At 41.1% G+C, this 22,621-nt stretch overlaps 1 protein-coding gene across 6 annotated transcripts in view; it reads right to left on the bottom strand.

Annotated features, from left to right (window-relative positions):
- LOC116323479 (multivesicular body subunit 12B-like) overlaps positions 1 to 19,866 on the bottom strand; it is a 33,422-nt gene extending 13,556 nt beyond the window's left edge. For 2 of the 6 annotated variants that reach the window (XM_031743824.2, XM_031743839.2), the window contains exons 1-7: positions 19,738 to 19,866; positions 18,204 to 18,305; positions 11,598 to 11,693; positions 9,703 to 9,793; positions 8,520 to 8,649; positions 8,276 to 8,386; positions 2,087 to 2,142 (exon numbers count right to left, since the gene is read on the bottom strand). In XM_031743824.2, coding sequence (XP_031599684.1) covers positions 2,087 to 2,142; positions 8,276 to 8,386; positions 8,520 to 8,649; positions 9,703 to 9,793; positions 11,598 to 11,693; positions 18,204 to 18,296 — 577 coding nt within the window. In that variant the 5' untranslated portion in view covers positions 18,297 to 18,305; positions 19,738 to 19,866. The remainder of the gene's footprint in view (positions 1 to 2,086; positions 2,143 to 8,275; positions 8,387 to 8,519; positions 8,650 to 9,702; positions 9,794 to 11,597; positions 11,694 to 18,203; positions 18,306 to 19,737) is intronic. The other 4 variants (XM_031743832.2, XM_039620270.1, XM_039620271.1 and 1 more) reach the window with 4 other exon arrangements.
- Between the last annotated feature and the right edge of the window lie 2,755 nt (positions 19,867 to 22,621).

Raw genomic sequence — 22,621 nt, 5'->3', positions numbered from 1 at the left:
CCTTTTTATCAGATGGATGCCTGCTGAATGCTATATATTGTCCAGCAGGTAATAAAGACAGACTGCGATGCAGCGTGGTTTTATGTTAGAGTTTGGGGCTGCTTTTTTTGTTTTGTTTTTTACATGTATTTATTTATTTATTTATTTGATCAGACATATGCTTTTTAGACAGATACCTCGAATGCATGTATAATTACTTTTAAAAATATCCTGATTTTCTGCCAAGGTATGAATAAAAGACCTAATTGGCAAAGGGACTTGGCATGGATCAAAGCAACGGCGGTGGAAGAAAAGCAAACGGTTCGAGCTGCAATGAAAACTTGATAACTTTTCAAATGAGCTCCAACTGTCAAGCGAAAGAGGGCTGCAAAATAAATGTGAATTAGTTTTTAATATTCTGGTAATAAATGTCAAAGCTTCTGCACATCACATCTGTACATGATGTGACTGCAGATGACAGATTTCCCAGACATGTTACCTCTCCTCCCCTCAACTCGCCTTTTTTTGTGTGTGTGCGCGTGTGTGTGTGTGTTGGGGTTTTTGTTTTGTTGGGAAGTGACGGAGGGTTTAATCAAGAAAGCAGGCAATTCATCAATCCTAAAGAAGGCGCCTGTACAACCCTGACAGAGCGCACATGGTTTTAGACCAACTCGAACCTGGCCAGCTGTCAGCCCACACACACGCAGGCGCGCATGCACCAGCGCACAAACACACACCGGCGCTACCGCCATGCTAACAATTAACACAAATAGGCTGTCGGCTACGACCTCACACTTGGTCCGCGGGCCATCATATTGTTAATGAAGGGAAGGCGCGTCCTCTCACACTCGCAGTGTGACGCTCCGAGGCTGACGGGTACGCAGTCTCAAGTAATAAAGCGAGAAGCGTGTCAGGCTAACTCCATTATCAATTTTTCTTAAAAATCTCGCCAGCTCATAAAGAGGAGAAGGAAGGGGAGCGTGCACCTGCAAAGGACAGTTTTCTGGAGATAAATGGTGACTGCTGCCAGCGCCGTGTACAGTATGTGCAGGTTCCTTCGCTGTCACTCAAAACCCCGTCCCAGCGGAGGAATCCCACACCAAATGCCACAAACTGTTCAGCTGTGTGGTAACGTCTGCTCCTTCAGGGCCTTACTTGTCCTGACCCACTAAGAAAATGACTGTCATACACGCACAATGATGTATTAATCAGTAATTTTGTCAATGATACGCTCTTTGTCTCTTCTGTATTTCTTTTCCTTTTTTTGCTTGTTTGGACATCACTGGATTTAGATTCAGGGTTCTTAAAAGATAAATTTTCAAAAAAAAATAAAATAAAATCAGTATCCTGAACTGCACATATCCACATGTCACATCATGTTTTTATATATTTAATAAGATGGGTGTAGCACGGCCATAGACTGGGTGTGCCTCTGCTGGAGCAGCAGGAGGATTCCTCACCACATGGTGTCTCTCTCCAGCTGGATAAAAACCTGCCTCAGTCACCTCGTGTGGCTCACACACTCTTTTAGACTTGAACGTCTCAGCCGGCTCTGACTCGGTGGTGCTTAGGCTGTCATAGTCTAAGCTCTGTTTCCTAATGAATTAGCCTTTTTTGTGTGTGTGTGTGCGTTTTAGTCACGGAGCATTGTAACTGTTGTTGAGTTTCTCCTTGACAAAGCCAAAGGAATACCTCCAGTGCATGCAAAGGTACACATGTAAGTATGGCATGTGACGGATCGTCTTTGACAGCTGTTAAATGTTCTCTTGAGTATAATGCCGAGCTCCTCCGGGAAGCCACGTTCTCTGAGACGAGCAAAGCTCTGTCCAGCATCCAGCAGTGAGAACATCTGAGACGGAGCATTTGTAGATCAAGTGCCATCGGAGCTGCTTTTCCAAGTGCAGACAGAAATTTGTGTTGTTTTTACAAACGGCAAAAACGACACCGAAAGCATTAAACATTTTATCAACTTTGACAGCAGTTTAACAGCATAGAGCATTCTGGGAAATATTCGAATATTCACTTCATGTAATTGTCTATAGTGACAGCATCATAAATAGCACTGACGAGCATATATGTGTGTGTGTGTGAGGGAGACACCTTTTACCTGTCATGGTGTAGAGTCCAGTGCCGTGACGCTCAGAGTAAATCTTGCTGAAGTTCCTCGAGATGGAAAGAGAAAAAAAGCAACAATATTCAGTCACGTTACACACAAGAAAAATGCTTGTTAACTTTGTCTTTTGGAACACCTGTGCTCCGAAAGACATCCCTGGGGAATTCAAATATAATAAAGCAGGAAATTTATTTACGGATTAAAAGCATTAGAACTCCTCCAAAATACAAAGGGCTTTCTAAAATGTCCAAAGGCAAAACAGAGCACTGAAATAACAGGGTGAACTTGAAGAGGAGAAATGGTAGAAGTTAAACTGTGCCTCAGCTGCCCAGGGGCTCGAGCAGACCTTTAGCAGGGGTTTGGAGCAGGATCTTGTTAATTCTGGAGGAACTGAGAGATTCCATTATTCAAGGCAAGTCTGTTTTTTTCCCTCTTCTCTCCCTCTTTCATGGCCTTGTATTACAGAAAACAGCACAGAATGCACTTTGTGGGGAGTTGAAGTTAACAAACCATATAAGATTGAAATCCTCATCAATCAAGCTATCATGAATTACACCCTGTGACTCACCCCTACGGATCGATAAATCCACAGCAAGCAGTGGTGGTGGTGCTGGTGGGGGGAATTCACAGCTTCAAGAGAGCTGCATAACATGACATGCTTTGTAGGTAAAGGGAGCAACGATGGCATTATAAAACAAATGCTCTTATAACGATAATGCAAAGCAGTTGGCGATATCAATAAAAAAGGGGGGAATTGCTTTCATTAGAGCACACGCGAGTTTGTTGTTAGAGACCACGAACAAGACAAGTCGGTTATATGAGGAATCTGAATTATAACGCAGACAGGACAGATTCTGGGAGTGAGCAGGTGTGAAGTTGCAAATAACAAAGTGCGTTCTGCATATTATGTACTGTTTTTGGTGTGTTTATGGAAAAAACATAATCAATTTTTCACTGACGGAGAGTGTAAAACTTAAAAAAAATTTAAGACTAAAGCCGGATCTGCACATTCTATTAGTACGTGCGCGAGCTGTGACTTACAAAGACTCATATCTACGGACGACATAAATAAATGCAATAATTTCCATCAAGAGCAATAAAACAAGACTCGTGACAGGCTGTGGTATTTATGAGCTGAAGCCTGCAACTCAGATTTATTTGCAATGAAAGGGTCGACTTTTTCTCCTCCTCATTTACATCAGCATTTGGCCATGTTAAATCCAGGCCAATGGTGAATTTTTAAAAGGTTGGCATCAATCTTGTGGGAACGATTGCCATATTCAAGGCAGACTTCTTTTACCCTGCAAAGGTTGATTCCACAGCTGAGGAGCTGAGGAAGAAAGGTGCGCGTCTCTCAAAGCACAGAGACGTCCCTCGGACTGATAAAGTGGAGGCAAACGGTTTAAATGTCTTTTAAGGGATCGCAGTTTGTGGTGTTATATTAGCGCTCGGAGGAGACGCAGAGAGCAGGGAGCTGGGCATTAAGTCTGGCTATTTATCTGTGAACCTAAAAAGCGAATGTGGTACTTGTGGAAATCCCCACTAGGCTCGTGGAATACTGTTCCACAGGCAACCTCCAGGGTTTCTTTTCCCATCTGTTTGAAAAGCTCAAAACTGTCTCAGTCCAAATTGGTGATTTCTAAATACAATTTTAGGTGGATTGGAGAGGGTAACATATGGCAAATCAATTAGACAACTAATTCTTAAAACAAAACAGGAAAAAAAAAAAACATGGCAAGTGCATTTGCTAATCAACAGCAGTGTTATGTTGGCCACAGGAGTTTTGACAACAATTAATCCTCATTTCAGGCAAGGAGAGCCATATTGACACATATTCCTAATTTGAATATTCAATTATAGTGTAGTTCCTCATCAAATTAGAGTAAAACTGGGAACGCGGCCTGATAGATTTACACAATTACAACGTGGATCAAGAGTATTATGTTCCCCATGAAATCTGCCCGAGTTAAAATCAGTTAAAATAAGAAAGCAAACCAAAGCACAAAGGATTATTCGACAACATGAATTACGATTCGGTGGTGTTCGTTTTCTGTTGTTACAAATAGCAAATGCGGAAAAGAGTTGTCTACTTAAAAAAAAAAAAAAAGGAGGGGAAGAGAAAGTGGAAGAGACAGTGGCGACAGACAGGCAGGTAGGTAAGATGAGAATGAGAGTAATATCACTGACTGAAGAGCCAGAGCTGCGATACAGAGAGCTGGAAGCTCTTGTTTTGACACACATCCAGCCTTTCCCGTGACAACATCTCCACACCTTCCTCTATGTGCCAACAGTGCTGCTTTGTGGGAGCTGCTTTCTCACCCATCATTATCCTCCTTTAAGTTCAGTGTCAGGTGTTGAAAAGAGAATCTCTTAGACTTTGGTGGCAAATCACCGAGTAGTCTCTGCCCATCAGATCGTAGCTGATCATTCGATCATTTCTGGCACCGCTCTGCATCCATTCACTTGATCTCCGCTAGTTTTTGCAACTTTTTCCGAAACGTAGCAAAGTAATGAGTGAGATTGAGACGGGAAGGATTGTTCTTCAACACTTCAGACAGGGGATCTGTCATGCGACACGCTGACAGTCACCGTGTCTCTTTCTCTCAAGAGTTGTGTGCAGTGGGAAGTCTTGGTTAACCAGCGTGCAATGAAAGCTGATACAATAATCGTGCGGAGCAGCAGCAACGCGTGGAGTGTCACAGGTAGAAGACTGTGCAATCCTAAATGTATTGATACGCGTGCCATTTCTGACACTGATGACTATCGAGCCTTCAGGTGTTAAAGGGAAAAAACCTCTGAAATGGAAGAAAAAGAGACTTTGCCTTGACATTTTTATCACGGCACAGATTGATTTAAAAAGTGTCCGTGTGTACAGTGGCCCATTATTTTAAGAGAAATGTCAAAAACCTTGATTCTGAGTGAGGCAAAAGAAATTGCAATGTTAGAATAAGGCTAATTTATGCTAGCAGTCACTGCAGAGGTCAGATACCAGCTTCAACAATGACAGTTTTATCAGGAGAACAAATGGCAGCGTTGGTCAGGAGGAGGAAGCAGGGAGATACTTTACTGGCCACATTAAAAGGCTGACCGGATGGTGCCGGGGTTTTTTCCCGAACATTATAAAGTCAGGGACTTGCTGATACGGTCAGTCTTGACAGAGAACAAGCTGAAGTGGTTGACATCAACCTGCTGCCATGAATGAAATCAGAACATCGTCTCGGGTTGAGACGCTTCAGACAAACCTGATAAAGAGACGTTAAGCACACAGTGTTTAAACGTATTTGCGCAGCAGACGGCTCGGCGGGCCTCCTCCCTATAACTTTTAGTTGCTCAATATGGCACAACAGCCTGAGCCAGTGAGAAACAACCATTTCATCTTTACTGTTTATCCATAATCTTAACTATTAAACTGCATGAGGAAAATAAATTATTGCATTACAAATCCCCAACATTCCTTTTTTCAGTTTTACAAGCACCTGTCTTGCATTCCTCTGGAAGAAGAGCTTCTTTAAGGCACCAAGGACTTTTTCTGAACTTGGTAGAGCAGCGTCCTCTGATTTTGCACCTGGGTCACAGAATAAACTTCAAACTCACTAAAACAGAATACTTTTGTCTCCCTGGGAGAATTCAGAGCTCTTATAAAAAATGTCCAACTGCTGTTCGTAAGCCTGACTTCATGTTTTGTGTTACATTACATGTTGAGTTCCTTTGTGTGTTTATGTTGTCATTTTATGGTGTCCTCTCTATGACAGATCTCACTAGAAACAGAGATTTTAATCTCAAGGTTCCTAATGCTTAAATGAAATTTGAATTTTAAAAAATCAATTAATTAATATAAGATTTGTTTAGGACTTTCCTTCACGCTGAATAGAAAGTAGATCACATTTTAACACCTGTCTGATTAACATAAAACCTGAAATATGATGGAAAAGCATTTCTTTTTTTGTTATCTGTAGCACTTCACAGTAGTCAATAACAATTTTTATCACAATGTATGAATTTAATGCCACCTGGACACAGCAAACAAGCCAGAAATCCAAAGCATAATTTCAGTCCCAGTCACACAGGGTGAGGCAGGTTTTCATGGCTGTTTCCTTTAATAATTATTAATTATTAAAGAGACTCATTACAATAATCAATAAGGTAAATAATTACTTGAAGCCATAATTCTAATATAAATTTGCCTATACTGTGAGTGGTTAAAATAGGTCTGATGGCGCTGACTGAACCTCTGAGTCACGCCAAAAAAAAGCCCTCACCAGGCTCATTATTTCACACAGAAACCACTTATAACGAGCATTAGTGCCCACGAAAGAAAAGCCAAAGTGTTTTAAGATTTTTGCAAATTCAATTTCGGACTCTTAAAGCGAAACCGAAACTTCTCAGCCCCTGCGTTTTACAGCTGACAAAAACGATACAAAAGCAATTTAAATATAACACCTTGGCCTCGACGCAGTAACTGCGCGTGTCCCGTAATGATGCAACGCTCTGCAGTTACTGCAGCTCTGTTGCTGCCGAAAAAACCTGATTTGCGGTTTACGTTTGTATACAACCCTAACGAGCTCTCGCCGCCCGAGGCAACGTAACATTTGAGAGGGATCACTGCAGCTTTCAAAATTATAAGGGTCATTAAAAATTTACACATTATTGACTGTATTTAAAACATCTTTTCCACTGACTGTAAAGAGCACTTAAATTTAAGAGGTGCTATTCTCCAACGGCCATAAAGTTGTAATAGATAGCCCGAAGGAGGCGTGAAGGAGAGAATTTTCTCTTGCTGAATATGAATAAAGTATAGTGGGGTAACACTGCACAGACAGTTACACTGTGTTACTGTACTTCTTCAGGGAATCGGTGCTTGTTGAGAAGCTGTTTATAAATCACTGTGTCAAACTATCTTATCTGTGACTTAAAAAAAAAAATTACAGAACTATTTATGGCTCTATGTATGGCTGTCTGAAGTACATGTAAGAACTGCCACTGTATAAATTGCCCACAGTTTCATCCTTATGCGTCGGTGCATTACGGATGGAAATACTCTCAAAAGAAGAGTCTGACTGTGGAATGAATTTTAATGTTAACACAAAAACAGCGGCCTGTGATCTCAGCAGGCATCAAGAGTAAGGGGGGGCAGTGGGTGTGTGAGTCGCTTCGAGGTGCAATTTATTCCAACCTCTGTGCCTCACCAACTTGAAAGTGGGCTTCAAAAGAACTGAGGATTACCGGCAAGAGGGCTGTGAAGGTGCACGTGGGCCTGAGCACTCCATCTAACTTCATCACATCAAAGATTATTGACCATCGGCTTCCAAAATATGGACGATTCACAAAACTCCACGCGGTCTGAACCTGGGGTTTTGAATCCACAGCTGTCCAGTTTTAATTGTTCTCACCCCACTGCACGGCCACGGCGAACAGAAGCTCTGTTTTGAATACTCCTGCTGGTGGCTTCCACCGCTATGGCCTGCTGGAGCTTTTAAGTGGCTTTTACTCAGCCCGGCACAGGATGGCAGAACGTAGCACCTCAAGCTGGCAAAGACGTCAGATCGCCGTGCCAAGCGTCACCCTCCACAGCACCGCCACACTAAAGGAGTCTCGATTGTTTATTTACAATTTGCTGTGGAAATCCCCAGCTCTTCATTGCGATAAATAATTGAGCTGTTTGCTCTGGACACAGTACAAAGGTTTGCTCCGTTCACTCGGAGGCCCGAGGCAGAGGAAGCCGGAGCAGCATGAGCAGAGGCGGGGACACACGAATTCCAGGGTGGAGGAGATCTTGGTGCTCTCCCTTCCTCTGCAGCTGTCGCTCCCTCTCCGGGCTACATCTCGTCCTTTTTTTGTCTGTAAACTACAACCCTCCTGTCACCGCAGTCGGAGGAGCGACCTCGCTCTGCCTCCTGGGACACTACACAAATAGCAGGAGTTTAGCCCTCATTGAACTTCTGTTCTTGTTCAGGGGTTCCTGTCTAGTTAGCCCCGTCTATCCAGTTCACCCTCGCTACCTTGTTGTCCAGCAGCAACCTTTACAGCAGATTGCCCAGGAGTGATCAATTGCTCGTGTCTTTGTTGGCGTACAAGAGGCACAGGAGCGTAACAAAAGCTCACAAGCACAGGAAATGAAAAGTAAGGCAAGGAGGAAAAGTTAAAACCCGAGACGCACAGCTGAATATCGTGGCAGGGCGTTACCTCACTGTGCTGGGTCGGGCGTCGCTTTCGACCCTGCCGGACGTGACTCTCGATGACTGATGCTGGCGAACATCTCCCAACCGATACCATATTCCCATGTTGTTTAATTCGCTGTGTACGAATGAAAAAAAGCCACACAACAGCTTGGTTAGCAGTTTTACCTGCAAATGACAAAATGATTGCGACGAAAAGAAAAGTTACAAAACTTCACGATTTCATTCATTCCCGCTGTCAAATAGCTCACCCTACACAGGTGTAGTTAACAAGATGGGTCTTGGACTTTGCCGTGATCTGGATGTCACATACAGCTGTCTTCGCATCCTCACGAGGGCTCATTTTCACACAGAGCCTCCTCTTCCTCATGGCAGCTTCCTCTGATGAGTCAAGTACATATGAGGATGTCAGAAAGGAATTGTTAGTTGTATTTTCAGTTCTGTTTTCTCCCGAGTTTGGGGCTAAAGAAAAGGGAAAAAAAAATCTGTCGACAGTTTGAGCCTCTAGGAAAAAATATATATTCACAAATCCCATTTATGCTTTGCTATTTAGTCATTACCATCCTCCGAATAAAAGATGAGCTAATATCAGTTTGTGGGTGACTTGCTGTGCTCAAAGGGGAAATGAGTGGACACTGGAAAGCCACAAAATTCACATGTGTTATTATCATTTTTATCGCTTTAGTAGGTAAAATGACAGAACTAAGTGAATCCTCCATCAGCTTTAGAGCACAACGGGGATTTAAACTCAATATTCTAGATAGAAACTCATACATAATGTCACATGTATACATTAAACATGGATTCACATAAAGTAATAAAACATTAAATTACAACATAGCCAAACAAAACATAATCTCTTTTCTTCATTCTGGCAAAAAGAAAAAAGAAAAAAAAAACACATTGCCATGCTTTCCCTATATTGCATCTGTGCCTTGCTCATTTATTTCCCCAGCAACACTAGAAAGTGCAGTGTAAATGCAATGATAATAAAAATAATAAACAAGCTGTCCTCACTCCCCACACCAAAATATTATTACATTTCCACGGCGTGGATAGTGAGGGGGAAATACGTAGCACTCAAAAAGCACTAAAGCATTGGGGAATGCATTTCATTAATATTAGATAACCCCCATCCACTCGTCCTCTCCCCAAATAAATACATAAATAAGGCCCTCATAAAGAAAAGCACAGCTCCAGCTGAGATAAACAATGACTCATGATTCTCTTCTCTTGTACCTCCAGGGCAAAATGTTTATTTTATTCCCACAGCCTGCCATAAATTAAGCTAACCTGCACCCATAAAACATTCACTATCTCAAGCAAAGCTGCCCCTGAGGACCTCGGCATAAGCTGGTCTGAGAGTGGTGGGGGAAAAAAACACAAGCAAGAGGAAGGGAGCGAGCCTGTGGTCGGTATTGACTGTTTACCTACTTCTGTCCATTGTTTCTTGCACAGGTGTGAACGACGCTGGCAGGGCGTCTTTAATATCAGTCAGCTTCATGTCCACGACAACATCGGGCCCCTGCACGAACGACAGCGCGGAGGCAGCAACTTTTAAAAATAATATATGCAAATGCAACTTTGGAAAGGACAGAGAGCAAGAATGAGAAAAAGGTTAGTCATTTTTTTGGGCGCTCAGGGAGGAAAATGTAGAGATAATAGACTCAATGATTTACTAAAAGCTCAAGAAGTCTCTAAAGAGAATGGTTGACAAAATAGCTCACGTAATTACTCTCTAATAGCTTTTTCTGGAGTGAGAGAATGCATGTGTGAACTTGTAATCATTCTCAACCTTTTGGCGAGAAGCTATGGGGTGATGGGAGACAGAGCAGGCAGTCTGATCAACAGAATGGGACTAGTTAAAAATAATCACGGACTGTGTAGCTGACATTTTCAAGCATGACTCTTCCCTGTCTCCCATTACATTTTCATTTTTTGCCATAATAAATTGCAATAATACACAGCGGCAGTAGAGAGTGGGGCGAGCCAGGCGTGACTTGATGCGTCCGAAAAGCCTGGATTCCACTGCCACTGTTGCCCGACAGTCATTACCATTAGAGACATTTTTTATTCATAGTTTTTACACTGACGTAAGGAGGAATATGGATGAATGTTATTACTATGCATGAAACCTTTTTTTTTAGTGTTTCCCCCCCTTTTTTTTCCGGGGAGAATTTTTCCTTCGCAACCTGACAAAGGGGGCTATCTACCTTCAACCTAGAGTATGATAAATCACAAACTATTTACTTCTCCCCACATAATACAGGGGCTAATTCTACAGAATCTGTTTTTGTCATAGACAATTACAGTGGGAGCTCCATTGACTGGCAGACAAAATAGCCTTTGTTGATGGCTCTGTCATGTTTTATTTGCGTCAAAGTCTTCAAAACAATGTGGACACGCATTTTAAGATAATATACAGGAACTAGGGGAAGGCCATTTGTATGCTATATACTAAACCGAGGGCCAGATTGAGCTCAGGCACGAGGCAGCCGCTGCCAGGTTGCCCGACTTTAAGGGGGATGCTGAAAAAGAATCGGACTCGATTAAGTCCTAAAATTGAGCTGATGCAAAGTAATAACAAAAATGCAGGTTTTGTTTACTGCCTGCACCGTCCACCTGCAGCCCACGGAAACTTAATTAATAGACGGCCAATAGTAAGCTGTATGTGCTGAGGTTAGACAGGTTGATTATCCTGGCAATGTAAGCAGGTGTATTTATGGCCACAGAGCAGCTGACAGCCAAGCAGAAACACATCAGCTGTAGGCTGCAGGCAGGAGAGGAGTCAAAAAAATGACCCGACAGCATTATGAGAAATACAATGCAAAGATCATTTCAGCCACAGAGGAGTCTTGGCTACTCAAATCAGGAGCTCTCTCTCTGTGAATATATATATATCCTATAGCTCTTGCATAAATAGGAGGCATTTTCTGATTCAAATGTTATATATACATAAGGTTTGGTAACCATGGCTGCTGCTGATCAGATAAATTGGAATAGTTAAAATACAGCTCATTGGTATTTCATGAATAAACATAAATAATATCTTCGAGGGCCACCAACATGAAAAATACCTCTTCCAGGTATTATCCATCCAGAATATGCATGCATATCCATTTTATCTAAAACTTTAAAACTGCACTACCAGTCCTGGCTTTTTTAAAGCGGGACTTTGAATCATACAAACGCAAGGCCTATTAAGATATTCTGGCAGCAAAAAGTGAGCTAATAACCATTGGCATACAACAATCAAAAAGGAAGGTGCAGCAGATGAGGAGCTAGTGCAGAGCGCATAGGAAAAGGGAGAAGTTTACATTCACGCTTACAGTTTTCCTGGTGAAACAGAGGTAGCGAGTGACCTTGGATTTGAATAAGCCGACCTTCCTCAGGTCGGCGTCAGAGCCATCTGTTGTTTGTGCAACCTACGTGGAAAAAATAGGGAAAAAAAAACAAGGAGAGAGAAAACATGCAGGAGGTGGGATAAAGTTAATGTATGTATGCCATGAGCGTGCTGCTTTATGCCTCTTCCTTTGCATACTAGCCTTAATTAACGTTTGCCTACACTACTGCTCCATCTCATTAGTGCTCTGCGTGGGTAAAGGAGTCTTAGCCTCCAAAAAGGTGGCTAAAAATATCATCTCTTGGGACTGGGCTGATTAAAGATGCCCTGACAAGGATCTGCTCTAATAAGGGAGGCAAACTTCAACGTGGGAAAGCAGGGAATATATTTATGGTAAATGTGGAATATATCTTTTTTTTTAAAAATAAACCTTCTGTATCCAGAGTGAAGACGCGGGTAAACTGAGACTGAGACACTGCGCACACACCACGAGTAGTTTTACTTTATTTAAGGAGACAGCTTTTTCTAAAAATAAATTACAAAGAATTTAAAGTCTGATTTCAAAGACCCGAACCGCTTGCCCTTGTACAACAGGCTCATTCATAGTTGTAAACGAGCAGTAGAGTCAGTAAAAAAAAGAGAGATTGCATCAAATTGACAGCATGTGGGTACCACAAGTCAAGCTCAAGGTCCTATACTGCATTGCTATGTAAATTTAGGTATGCAGGGCAGAGTGATAAAGCAAAATATAACCTGCAGACTGCATCACGGAGACTCTTCCATCGTTCGAGCAAACATGCTTGGCTGAAGCGTCATGTTCCATTGGCTATCATGTGAGAATAACCTAAATAACTGCCAGAGTTATTTTCTAAAGGGATCCTTTACAAAGAAGAGTCAATCTAATGAGGTTCATTCAAATGAAGAAGTCATAGATCTCTGCACCCACCCACACACATTACCCCCTTGACAATAATGATGAATGACCCCAGTGACTGGTTGAGGGGGGGGGGGGGACATGGTATGGGGAGATTCATGCAAAACCACCACTGACTAGATGGGATGAGAGCAGAGGCTAGAGTGGGGAACAGAGACAGATAGTAGGATGAGGAGAGAGAAAGAGGAGAAGATGAGCAGAGAGAGGGATTGCAGGGCTTCTCCACAGCAGTTCCATGAAAGGTCCCAGAAGGAGCCAATACATCACCAGCCTCCCTCACTTCCTTACAAGACAACCCGTCTTGGCCACCTTTTTCCAGGTCAGTAGCCAGCGCATCCTGTCAGCGTAAACAAAGGGCTCGCTTTGTGAAACCCAAAGTCAAGTTGAGGAGTAACGAGGGCACGGTCCTCTGAGGAGGCACCTCAGGCATCATCCTGCCACAGCCGCCGGCAGCAAGAACGCGACGCAGCTTGAATTTGAAACGCCAACCGCTGAGCCACGGCAGCAAAAGCATGTGTAAACTTGTAGTGGATCTTGTCTAATACATACACGAGTGCCACTGTATGGCTCCGTCATTACACAGACTTCAATGAGAAGAATGTCACCTGTCTGATAAGAGATATCACACCTCTGATATTGAAATATGGTCGTGTCATTTGATTTAAAATGCAATGTCAGATTCAACTACTGCTTCTTAAAAGCTTATGCTTGCAGTGATCTGAAAGCCCACCGATGAAACAAGTCTTTAGGGGGTATTGAATATTCCTATGAAGCATCTCTGGAGACAGACATAAGCAGCAAGATGCTATGAAGCACTGAGAGACACAGCTGTGAATACAGATATAAAGGCATAAAATCAAAACTCTCTGGAGAGTAAAACCAGGTGAAGAGAAAATATGCGAGGCACAGGGAAACAAAGAAAAACACAGAAGCTGAGAAGTATTTCAAATCTTATTTTAAAAATAAATCAGCTTCTGACAATATATTAAAAAAAAACACACACACTGTGGCTATTTACAGGTTTTTAACTTTATTTGGGGGGGTCTGTAAAATAGCGTAAAAGCGCACACATTTTAATGATTAAAAATAAAGATTAACTTCCTGTTGCTTTGAGGCCCACCTTATTAAGAGACCCGTGACAGCTGGACAGACTAAATGAGGAGTAGATCAAGTACTTAAAATATGTGTGTGAGTATGCACAGTACTCTCATACAACACCGAAATTATTTCCATCATTACAATGTATTTCTCTGATAAAGGCTTTTATAAGCTATGTTTGCTGTTCTGTTTGTCATTAGGACCATGGAAAAAAACTACCAAGAAAACCTGAATGAAACTTAGTTGAGAAGTGGAGCACATGGGTACACATGGGTGCCCTTTAAATTTAGGCCATTTTAAAGAAAAATCACTTTCTTCAAAACAGCTGAATACAGTATTTGCCTTGGTAGAGTTTCTGCCCCTTAAATCCCCTTGTGTGTGTGTGTGTGTGTGTGTGTGTGTGTGTGTGTGTGTGTGTGTGTGTGTGTGTGTGTGTGTGTGTGTGTTAAATATATATCAGGGTAGGCTAATGAAAATCCAGCTGAGTGACATGAAAACATAATGACCCACACCCAGTCCTTGTTTATTGGTTTGCATTTCCAATTTTACACTTATACTTATTGTCCTTCAGTATTCCAGTTCTGCTGGCAGCTTGAGCTTGGAGACAACAACAAATTTCCTCTTTGGGGACACAAAAGCATAAAGTAAAGTAAAACTACAGTGGCATCATCCATCGGTTTCTTAAGTCCCATTATGAAGCCTTGAGATACAACTTTCAGGTGCAATGCAACAAGCAGGAAGTATGAGAGGGGGCGGGTCTGACTATGAAGCCACCCATTGGCTAATGACTTGTCAGTAACAAGTTGTTAGCCAATCATGGTTCAATGGGTGAACCCCAGATAATCCTCTCTGAAACAGTTTGACCAAGATTTACAAAACAGACATATTTTGTATAGACATGTTCCAATACACAGTCCAATATTTCAGTTGGAAGCGATGTCCATCATTACTGTCTATGTCATACACCCAGTAATTTGCTAATGCAAAGGACTTTCCTATTATTCACAGAATAATAGGAAAACAGTTAACACTGGTGCCTCACAGCAACAAGGTCCTGAGTGTGACTCCACTATCTGGCCATGGCCTTTCAGTGTGGAGTGTGGAGTACTCTCTGGGTACGCCGGCTTCCTCCCACAATCCAAAGACATGCAGTTAGTGGGGTTAGGTTAATTGATTATTCTAAAATTGCCCATAGGTGTGAATGTGAGTATGAATGGTTGTCTCTAAGTGTTAGCCCTGCAATAGATTCGCCCTATGACAGCTGAGATGGGCTCCAGCCGCCCATCACCTTGATAAGGATAAGAGGATGGATAAGACGTATTCACTCTTTTTTACAATGCCTAAACGTTTTGTTCATGGCTGAAATAATTTACAGATAGAGGAGGAGCATTAACAAGTACATCATAATGATGTGGGGCAGCTGCATATTGTTTGCTTGAGGCTGTGTTCAACTAGCCACTAGGTGGCCATTATGCAAATGTGCAGGGATGTAGAAAAGCTATGCAAGAAACCCTGTTTTCCTAACAAGACATTTTGGACAGAGAATAACTTTTCTAGATGACCTTTGAACTTTGCAGGCGTTTGACAAGCACAAAAATAGTTTATGACAGAACTAAAGTCACAGTTACTTTGAAATCTACTTGAATTTCTTGTTGAGATTCAGAGTGTGTGTTAAAGTGGGTGCTAAAGCGTGCGAGCAATTAGTTTAGCTGAAAGCAGGGCGGAAGAAGCTAGCTGCCATAGCCCCTTTGCAACCCATGAACAGAGCATGAGTGAGCAAGAGTCTACTCAGTGCGTTTGATGTTAGGTGGCTGCTGGTGCTTTAGCAAAGCTCCTGATCCCAGTGGAACAGTGTTTGATCTGGGCCTGCGCTCTCTCGTGTTGGAACAACCTGCTCAAGTTCAGAGATGTGAGCGTACGGTATCAGAGAGCAAAAGAGTTAATCAGCTCTTTGATCTGCTTTATAAAGTATATGGAAAGTATGGTGAACAGTCCGTATTAAGGAGGTATTTGAAAAGATTTCTTATATGAAAGGAAAAAAAATCAATACAGCTAATATCCTGAGACTTTCCCTCCTCCGTGGTGCATTAGTACACTGATACCAACTGCAGATATTTTTGTTTGTATTTCAAGTCTGCAGATGAAAGACCACATAGTGATGTTCGAAAAGATATTCTTGAAGATGGGACAAACGCATTTGAAATAGATCTTATGAGTCTGAAAGACCTTGAATCTTATCTTGGAGGATGACTTGCACTTAACTTTTTATTCTTTATGCTCTAACCTTGAATCATAACTTTTTAAATTTGACTTTATAAAGAAGAACTAATGCAGACGGAATTAAATGTCTGCAATAAAACCCTCTTAAAGGTTTTACTGCAGTCCTTCTTTTCTACAAACAAGTATCTTACTCTATCAGAAGCTACCATCTCAAATAGAGAAAGTCATCAGATTTATTAGGCAGCCAAAGTTTGTGGGTGATCCACTAACAACACACTAACGCATAAAACCAACCACAGCCAGTTTAGTGACTAACGTAAGTCACAAAGCGCAGCTATGAGGTAGGTTAGAAGAATCTACTAGCAACATCTGTGCAGCTAAGCACTGATAAGTTGACACAACTCAATCTGGTCCTAGGAATCGACAACCAACCTATGGCACATTCGGGAAGCTGTACATAGGCACAGCAATACTTTACATAAACTACATGCTAATAACAGCATGCCAAAAGCTTACAACAGTGCATTTAATGTTAACAATATCAAATGTCTCATATTTAGCAATTGCCATGTTGCTAAACACCACCTTAGTTCATTCTGGTAGCTGACCATTTCAACACACAGAGCAGCTGAGGCTGATTGGAGCATACACATCGTGATTAGGTTTTATGATACCCTTGCAACAGATCAATAGCATTAAGCTATGGCTCCAAGTGTAGCAATTTACACATTTGCTTGGTAAGCAAAAGGTCATTAAAGACAGGAAAGGCATCTGGTATAAAAGCCCGCCAAATCCAACATGCAGAATTACCCACTATTGTGACCCTTTGTCACAAGAGAGCAGCCCAAAGTAGCTCAGATGCTAACATTACCATTTAAAACTAAAGTGGCAACCAACTAACTTTGGCCAGTTAGTTCTACTAGCATGTTTTCATGCAGTAACAGTATTTTCTGCAAAAACAGAGTGAAATCAGATTTATATTTATTTTAAAAATATTAGTTTTTAATTTTGCACTTCTCGTCTTCCACCCTCTGGAACATACACAGTGTTTGCACACACAGCGTAATGGTGCAGTGGACGGGTAGAGAATGAAATCTGATTTCCCTGTGTTTGTTACTGTGTGGTGTGTACGTAGTTTCCGTGCCGATGGCTCCTTTCTGATGCCAACCCACCGTCATCTGCTCAATAGGAACAAGCTGAGTGTGTTGGGTGGAGCAGGAAGAGATAAAAACTGGGGGAAGAAGGAGGCTTTGGGGGCCTAATGAAAACAAAAGAACCTTGAATAGGAAGAAGGGAAGAGGAAGAGAGATCTGCCCTTGAGCTTGTTTTGTGCTTTGATAAACTTGTGCACTATCTTCTCTTTTTTTACCCTTTAAACTAAGTTACACCAAAAAAAATCTAATTAAGCAGCCCACCCTGCACTACTTCACATTTCTGTTAATGGTGAAGACGCTGTGAGACTTGAATATAAAGAAAACATGAGGACAAAGTTAAATTATATGGGGATCAACCAAACATCATTAAGCCTTTGCCTCTGGTGTGTCTACAACACTGGTGGCAACCAACGATGGCAATCCGTCTAATCATCAAAGTAAACTTTATGAATAAGTCATCTAGCAGATCTTACAAAAACACCTTGAAAGGGTGCCAACAGCCTGGGTGTGCATTATGCTACACAATCATTTTCAACTGTTACATGTACAACCCAGTACAGAAAGCAAAATAAATCTTATTAGATCTCCAATTATGACAACAATCACTGATTAACAATTTGGATTCTGGTCCTATCACAAAAACACTTTAAAATGTTAAACGCATCATCAGGGCAAAAAAGTGCTTTTTTACTGAACCTGTGATTTTTAAAAGAAATAAAATAAAGTGCAGACTTCCTCACAGCCTGTTTTAGCAAACGCACATGCAGGTGCCTATAGTTCAAAAAAATTACAAATGGGATATTTTGACCTTGAGGTCGATGTAATGAAATGTGAAATATGAGTCACCTTGCTCTCGAGTTATTATGTTCACAAATTTAGGTGTCCACGCCACCCGGCCACCCACCCACATTATATGAACAGCCATAAAAGTAGCCCGTTTTTGGTGAATGACTTCTTTACTTAGAACTAATTAGTGAATATCTGGACACCTGAAAACTATGGATACAGCTTAATAACCAGGCTTGCCGGCATAAGCTGATAACAAGCCACCCTCTCATCCATGTATTGTTTACATCATGGTGGCAGGCAAAATGCTAACACTGAACCTCCAGAATGCAAATGGTGATTTCATGGTGTACGCCAGTCTTTTATATATAAAACCTATGCTCAGGATGTTTGTACTCACAACATAGTAGCCATCAGGGGCCTTGCTGGGTGAAGACACTACTCCAACTGCAGTGATGGGATCTATGGGAAGCTGGCTGCTGACTTCAGACATGTCGAAACTCTGTTAGAAAAGCAGAAAAGTATCATTACAATTGGTACAATTGGTATCAACAGTTCTTTCTGCAGAGGTGAAACACAAACACACACATATATATATGCGTGTGTGTGTGTGTGTGTGTGTGTGTGTGTGTGTGTTTCACCTCTGGCAGTCATTACACAGAGGATGCACACAGAATTTCTTGGCTAAAATGGCCACAATATTGACTTCTTGATGAGGCTTATTAGGATCTAGAAGAAAAAGTGTCCGCCTAATCCAGGATCAAATGACAAGTGAGACCAGTGACAAAACAGCATTTGGAGACTACCCAATGACTTCACCAAATCACAAATTAGGGGGAGTGATCACATATTTTCAAGGAAGTCCCAATCAATTGCTATCTATTCCTGTCTAAGGGAATTTTTTCCTAATGGGTATGCAAGCCTCTTACAGGGTAAGTGGCTTTACAAAAGGTTCCCTTGCGCAATTTTATTAGATTAGGTTTAAAACATTCTTGTACTAACTGACAAAGTTGCTGCATTCAATCTTGATATTTAGAAAATCTATTGCAATTAAGCTGATCAAATTAGGGGTTTTACTCCAGAAAACAGCTGTCTCTTTAACAAATGCTAGATAGCTGTACTTATTCAAATGAAACAGGATAGCAAATTAGCTAATAGATTGAAGAATCTCTTTGTAACATTCATTTGTTTAAAATGAGCTTTGTTTTTCCGGCACAAAAACAAGGCCTGGAGAACTTATCCAGGCAGATTAATTTAAAAAAAGAGAAACCATTGCAAGCTATTTCATTTCCAAAGACAAAAATCACCATGAAATCCAAGATAGTATATAGTCTTAAATAGTACTGAAGAGCCACTTTGTCGTTTTAAGTTATATGGAGAATTATTATTATTCAAGAGACACACCCGAATGTAGACAAGGTGATAAAATTGTACTATTATTATTATTTTTATTGTAATCTTACAAATTATTTAAACGTGTACCTTCGAACATTTTGCATATTGCTAACCTGTCAGGTCACAGGTGACAATCTTCAATAATTCTTATGTTAAGAACCATATTTAGAAACATTGTGCTCGTAAAATTAAGACGCTAATGCGGTTTATGCTGTATCTGACAGTCATAATTTTATGAGCATAATGTTTCTAAATATGGTTCTTAACATAAGAATTATTGAAGATTGTCACCTGTGACCTGACAGGTTAGCAATATGCAAAATGTTCGCAGGTTTAGCTAGCATACTTATTGGTTTTTCTAGGGTTTAAAGAGTTTTAGCTTTATCCTGTATCCATCTCGAAAGTGCTTATTTACAAGTGCCCAGTTACAACTGCTTTACCGAGAGTGGTGTGACGCAAACACAGCTCTAGTTAACGTCCAACATGCATCTTGTGTTATAAAACGCTAACGCCTGCAATATAGCAGTCTTACAAATTACCTGGAGACTTGAAACCCACCACAAACTCAACGGTGAGCTGACACAGAAGCTAAACCCAGAGTCCTTTTTTTACCTGCTAAAACGTCTCCCCCCGGTTATCACTACCACTTTGTGAACTTTGGACTTTACACACCAACATGTAGGAAGGAAATACTTCCTGGTATTCAAGGGAAGAAATTATTAACTGCAGTCCAATATTTGGGTGATGTCTTCCAAGATTTTTTTTTTTTCTGTGATTTATTGTTTTATTTATAGATAAATAAATTAAACGATAAAAAAAATAACAAAATGCGACATTTTATTCAACAAACGGCTTAGATATCAGTTGTTTAAAAAAAAAAACTTACATTAAGAACAAAGTATGCAAAGAATTTCAAGGCCTGCAATGCCAGGGTGTATTTTTTAGCAATAACCTACGTGATCCAATTTAGCTGTTGTAACTAAATTAAGGTTGTGCTTCACTACATGGCTATCATTACATGGATATATCTACAGGTCACGCCTCCCGGCAGTTGGTTGTCTCTCTAATCGTCACATGTCGTTTCTGTAATCAGATGAAAGTAAGACCAAGCCCAGTGTATTGACTTAGCTGTAGCATTAGGATGTGCATGTCTCTGAGTGCAAAACTTGAAAGCCTCTTTGTAGACTGTCCAAAACACCAGCAGGCGACAGACGCTTTCCCATCATCGAGTTTATTATTTCTGCCCCCACCATACCAATCAAATAAATTATTTCATTCTGCGACTATTATCCTAATGTACTGTATTCAAATCAAAGACTTGTTGCCCTGCTCTGTGACATGGTGCCATATGCTGGCCGAATGTCACACGCAGTGAGATGTATTTATTGGCGATCGGTTTTCCTTCTTATGAAGAGGGGGTGACTTTCAGAGGAAAGTGACACCCCATGTAACAAAAAAACATTTTAACACCTCCATTCTTGTGGTTGATTTTAACCAAGGATGCAGAAACCATGCCTGGGTTTAAGATAAGAATATTACCGCTTGCCTTTATAGCCCTTTTTTAAAATCTTTTCTGATGTCGATTGTCTCACTATCCAGTATATTAACATTTAATGAACATAAAAGACCTACAGAAAATAAAATGTCTGCCTTTTACATTTTGTTTCAGTGCGATGACAACTGTAATAATTCGCAAAACATCTTTCATGATCCTCCAAATATATCTGATTATCTGATTTTACTCCTTTAAGTCATCATTTGAGTTTGTAATGATGGGAGAGAATAGTTTGTCTTGCATAGCCTGTGGCTGACAGAATAAAATAAGTGTAAAGATCCTGACATGCTGCAAACAATGTTCTTCACGTCATACAGCACAGCACTGATAACTGTGGCTCATTGTATGTCAATTGGAGCTGCAATTAATTCCGGTGAGGAAATTTACACAGTGGAAGAAGATTTTCCTACTTTGTAAGCCCCTGTAACACCCCGTATCATCACCACCACCCACCTCACACGCACCAGCACATGCTATCACATCAAGGTGTTGACAACCTACTGAAACGCGCTCATTTTGGGCAGAGATTTGCGGTGATGCTGAAGTTGATAAAATAAAATCTCAGGTGTTGGTGGGGAGAAAAGAGTAGACGAGAGGGGGAAAAAAAACCAAAACAACAACACATGCTCCAGCTGCGAAGAGGTGCACCTGCTAAAGTAATGGTCTAATTATGGAATAGGTGATGAAACACTCATTGAGAGTCTGGAGATAGCAGCAACACATGCTAACTGTGAAAACCATCAGCTTTTACAGTGTTTTAATGTGTGGCACATTGCATGCTGAGGGTAGTGGGGTAAGATGAATGATGGCTGTGGCAGATTTCTGTGGGGGAGCAGCCAGTGTAGGACGCATAGCATTACAGCTGGCATTTTGAAAAGGTTCATTAAAACTGTGATTTCTCTGTTCACGCTTTGTTTCATGTATACTTTATGACACATCTCACTTTAAAGTTGACCCCATAAATACTGGATCATCTTATCATGAGCAAAATATCACACACACGCACACACACACACACACACACACATTCTAGTAACAATCTTGTAGTCGTGAGTGGTAATCAGTGGATGAAAGAAGAGCCCCTGAACTAAAATTATACCTTGGTGAATAACTTTGCACCTGAATGATTAAAGGAAAAAAAAAACAGCAAAGGTTTTCTTTTCCACGTGTAAAGGTCATTCACTGTGTTCAGTAATTTGCTGACACTAGACTAGGGACCAGAGATGGAGATTTCTGTGTTGCCACCCCGAGAGTAATAATATCCTATCTCAACTTGGGAAATCTACTGCACCCCAACGTCCCCGTCACCCGCATGAGCCCATTATGGGCTATGTAGAAATCTGCAGGTCTCATAACAACCCCCTCCTTCTTGATTTTCTACACATCCTGAATAGCTTATAATAACAAGCTTTAGGAAGCCTACCCTGAGCGTCCCCATAGAATACAGCCTCGCATGGCTCCATGATATCATGCTTCTCTCTAATTAAAGGTCAGTTTGGTCGAGTCTCATTGCTGCCCTGGCTGGAAAAAAACCTCCCGAAACATGATGGCTTCTCCAAATGTGATTTAATTTTCCATTTATGCCATCTGTTTTCTTGGCCAAAGCACTGAATTGCACAAGTTGAAAATGTATGAACTGTCAGATTCACTCACTAATTCTTCATGTTTGCAGTTTAAAACAAATCATCCATAAAAAGAGGAGACTTCTTAAAATACTGCTTGATAACGCGGCGCTATTTCCGACAAAGTTTGCTGTATCTCAGTAAAAACAGAAGGCATTCATTTGGAAATCCTTTCAAATCTTAACTCAAATAATACAAAGAAAGCATATTTAATAAGTTTAATATCGAAACTGTTTTAGTTTGAAA

Source organism: Oreochromis aureus, linkage group 12, assembly GCF_013358895.1.
Source record: "Oreochromis aureus strain Israel breed Guangdong linkage group 12, ZZ_aureus, whole genome shotgun sequence".
Lineage (NCBI taxonomy): Eukaryota > Metazoa > Chordata > Actinopteri > Cichliformes > Cichlidae > Oreochromis > Oreochromis aureus.
This window is presented reverse-complemented; position numbering and strand designations above follow the sequence as displayed.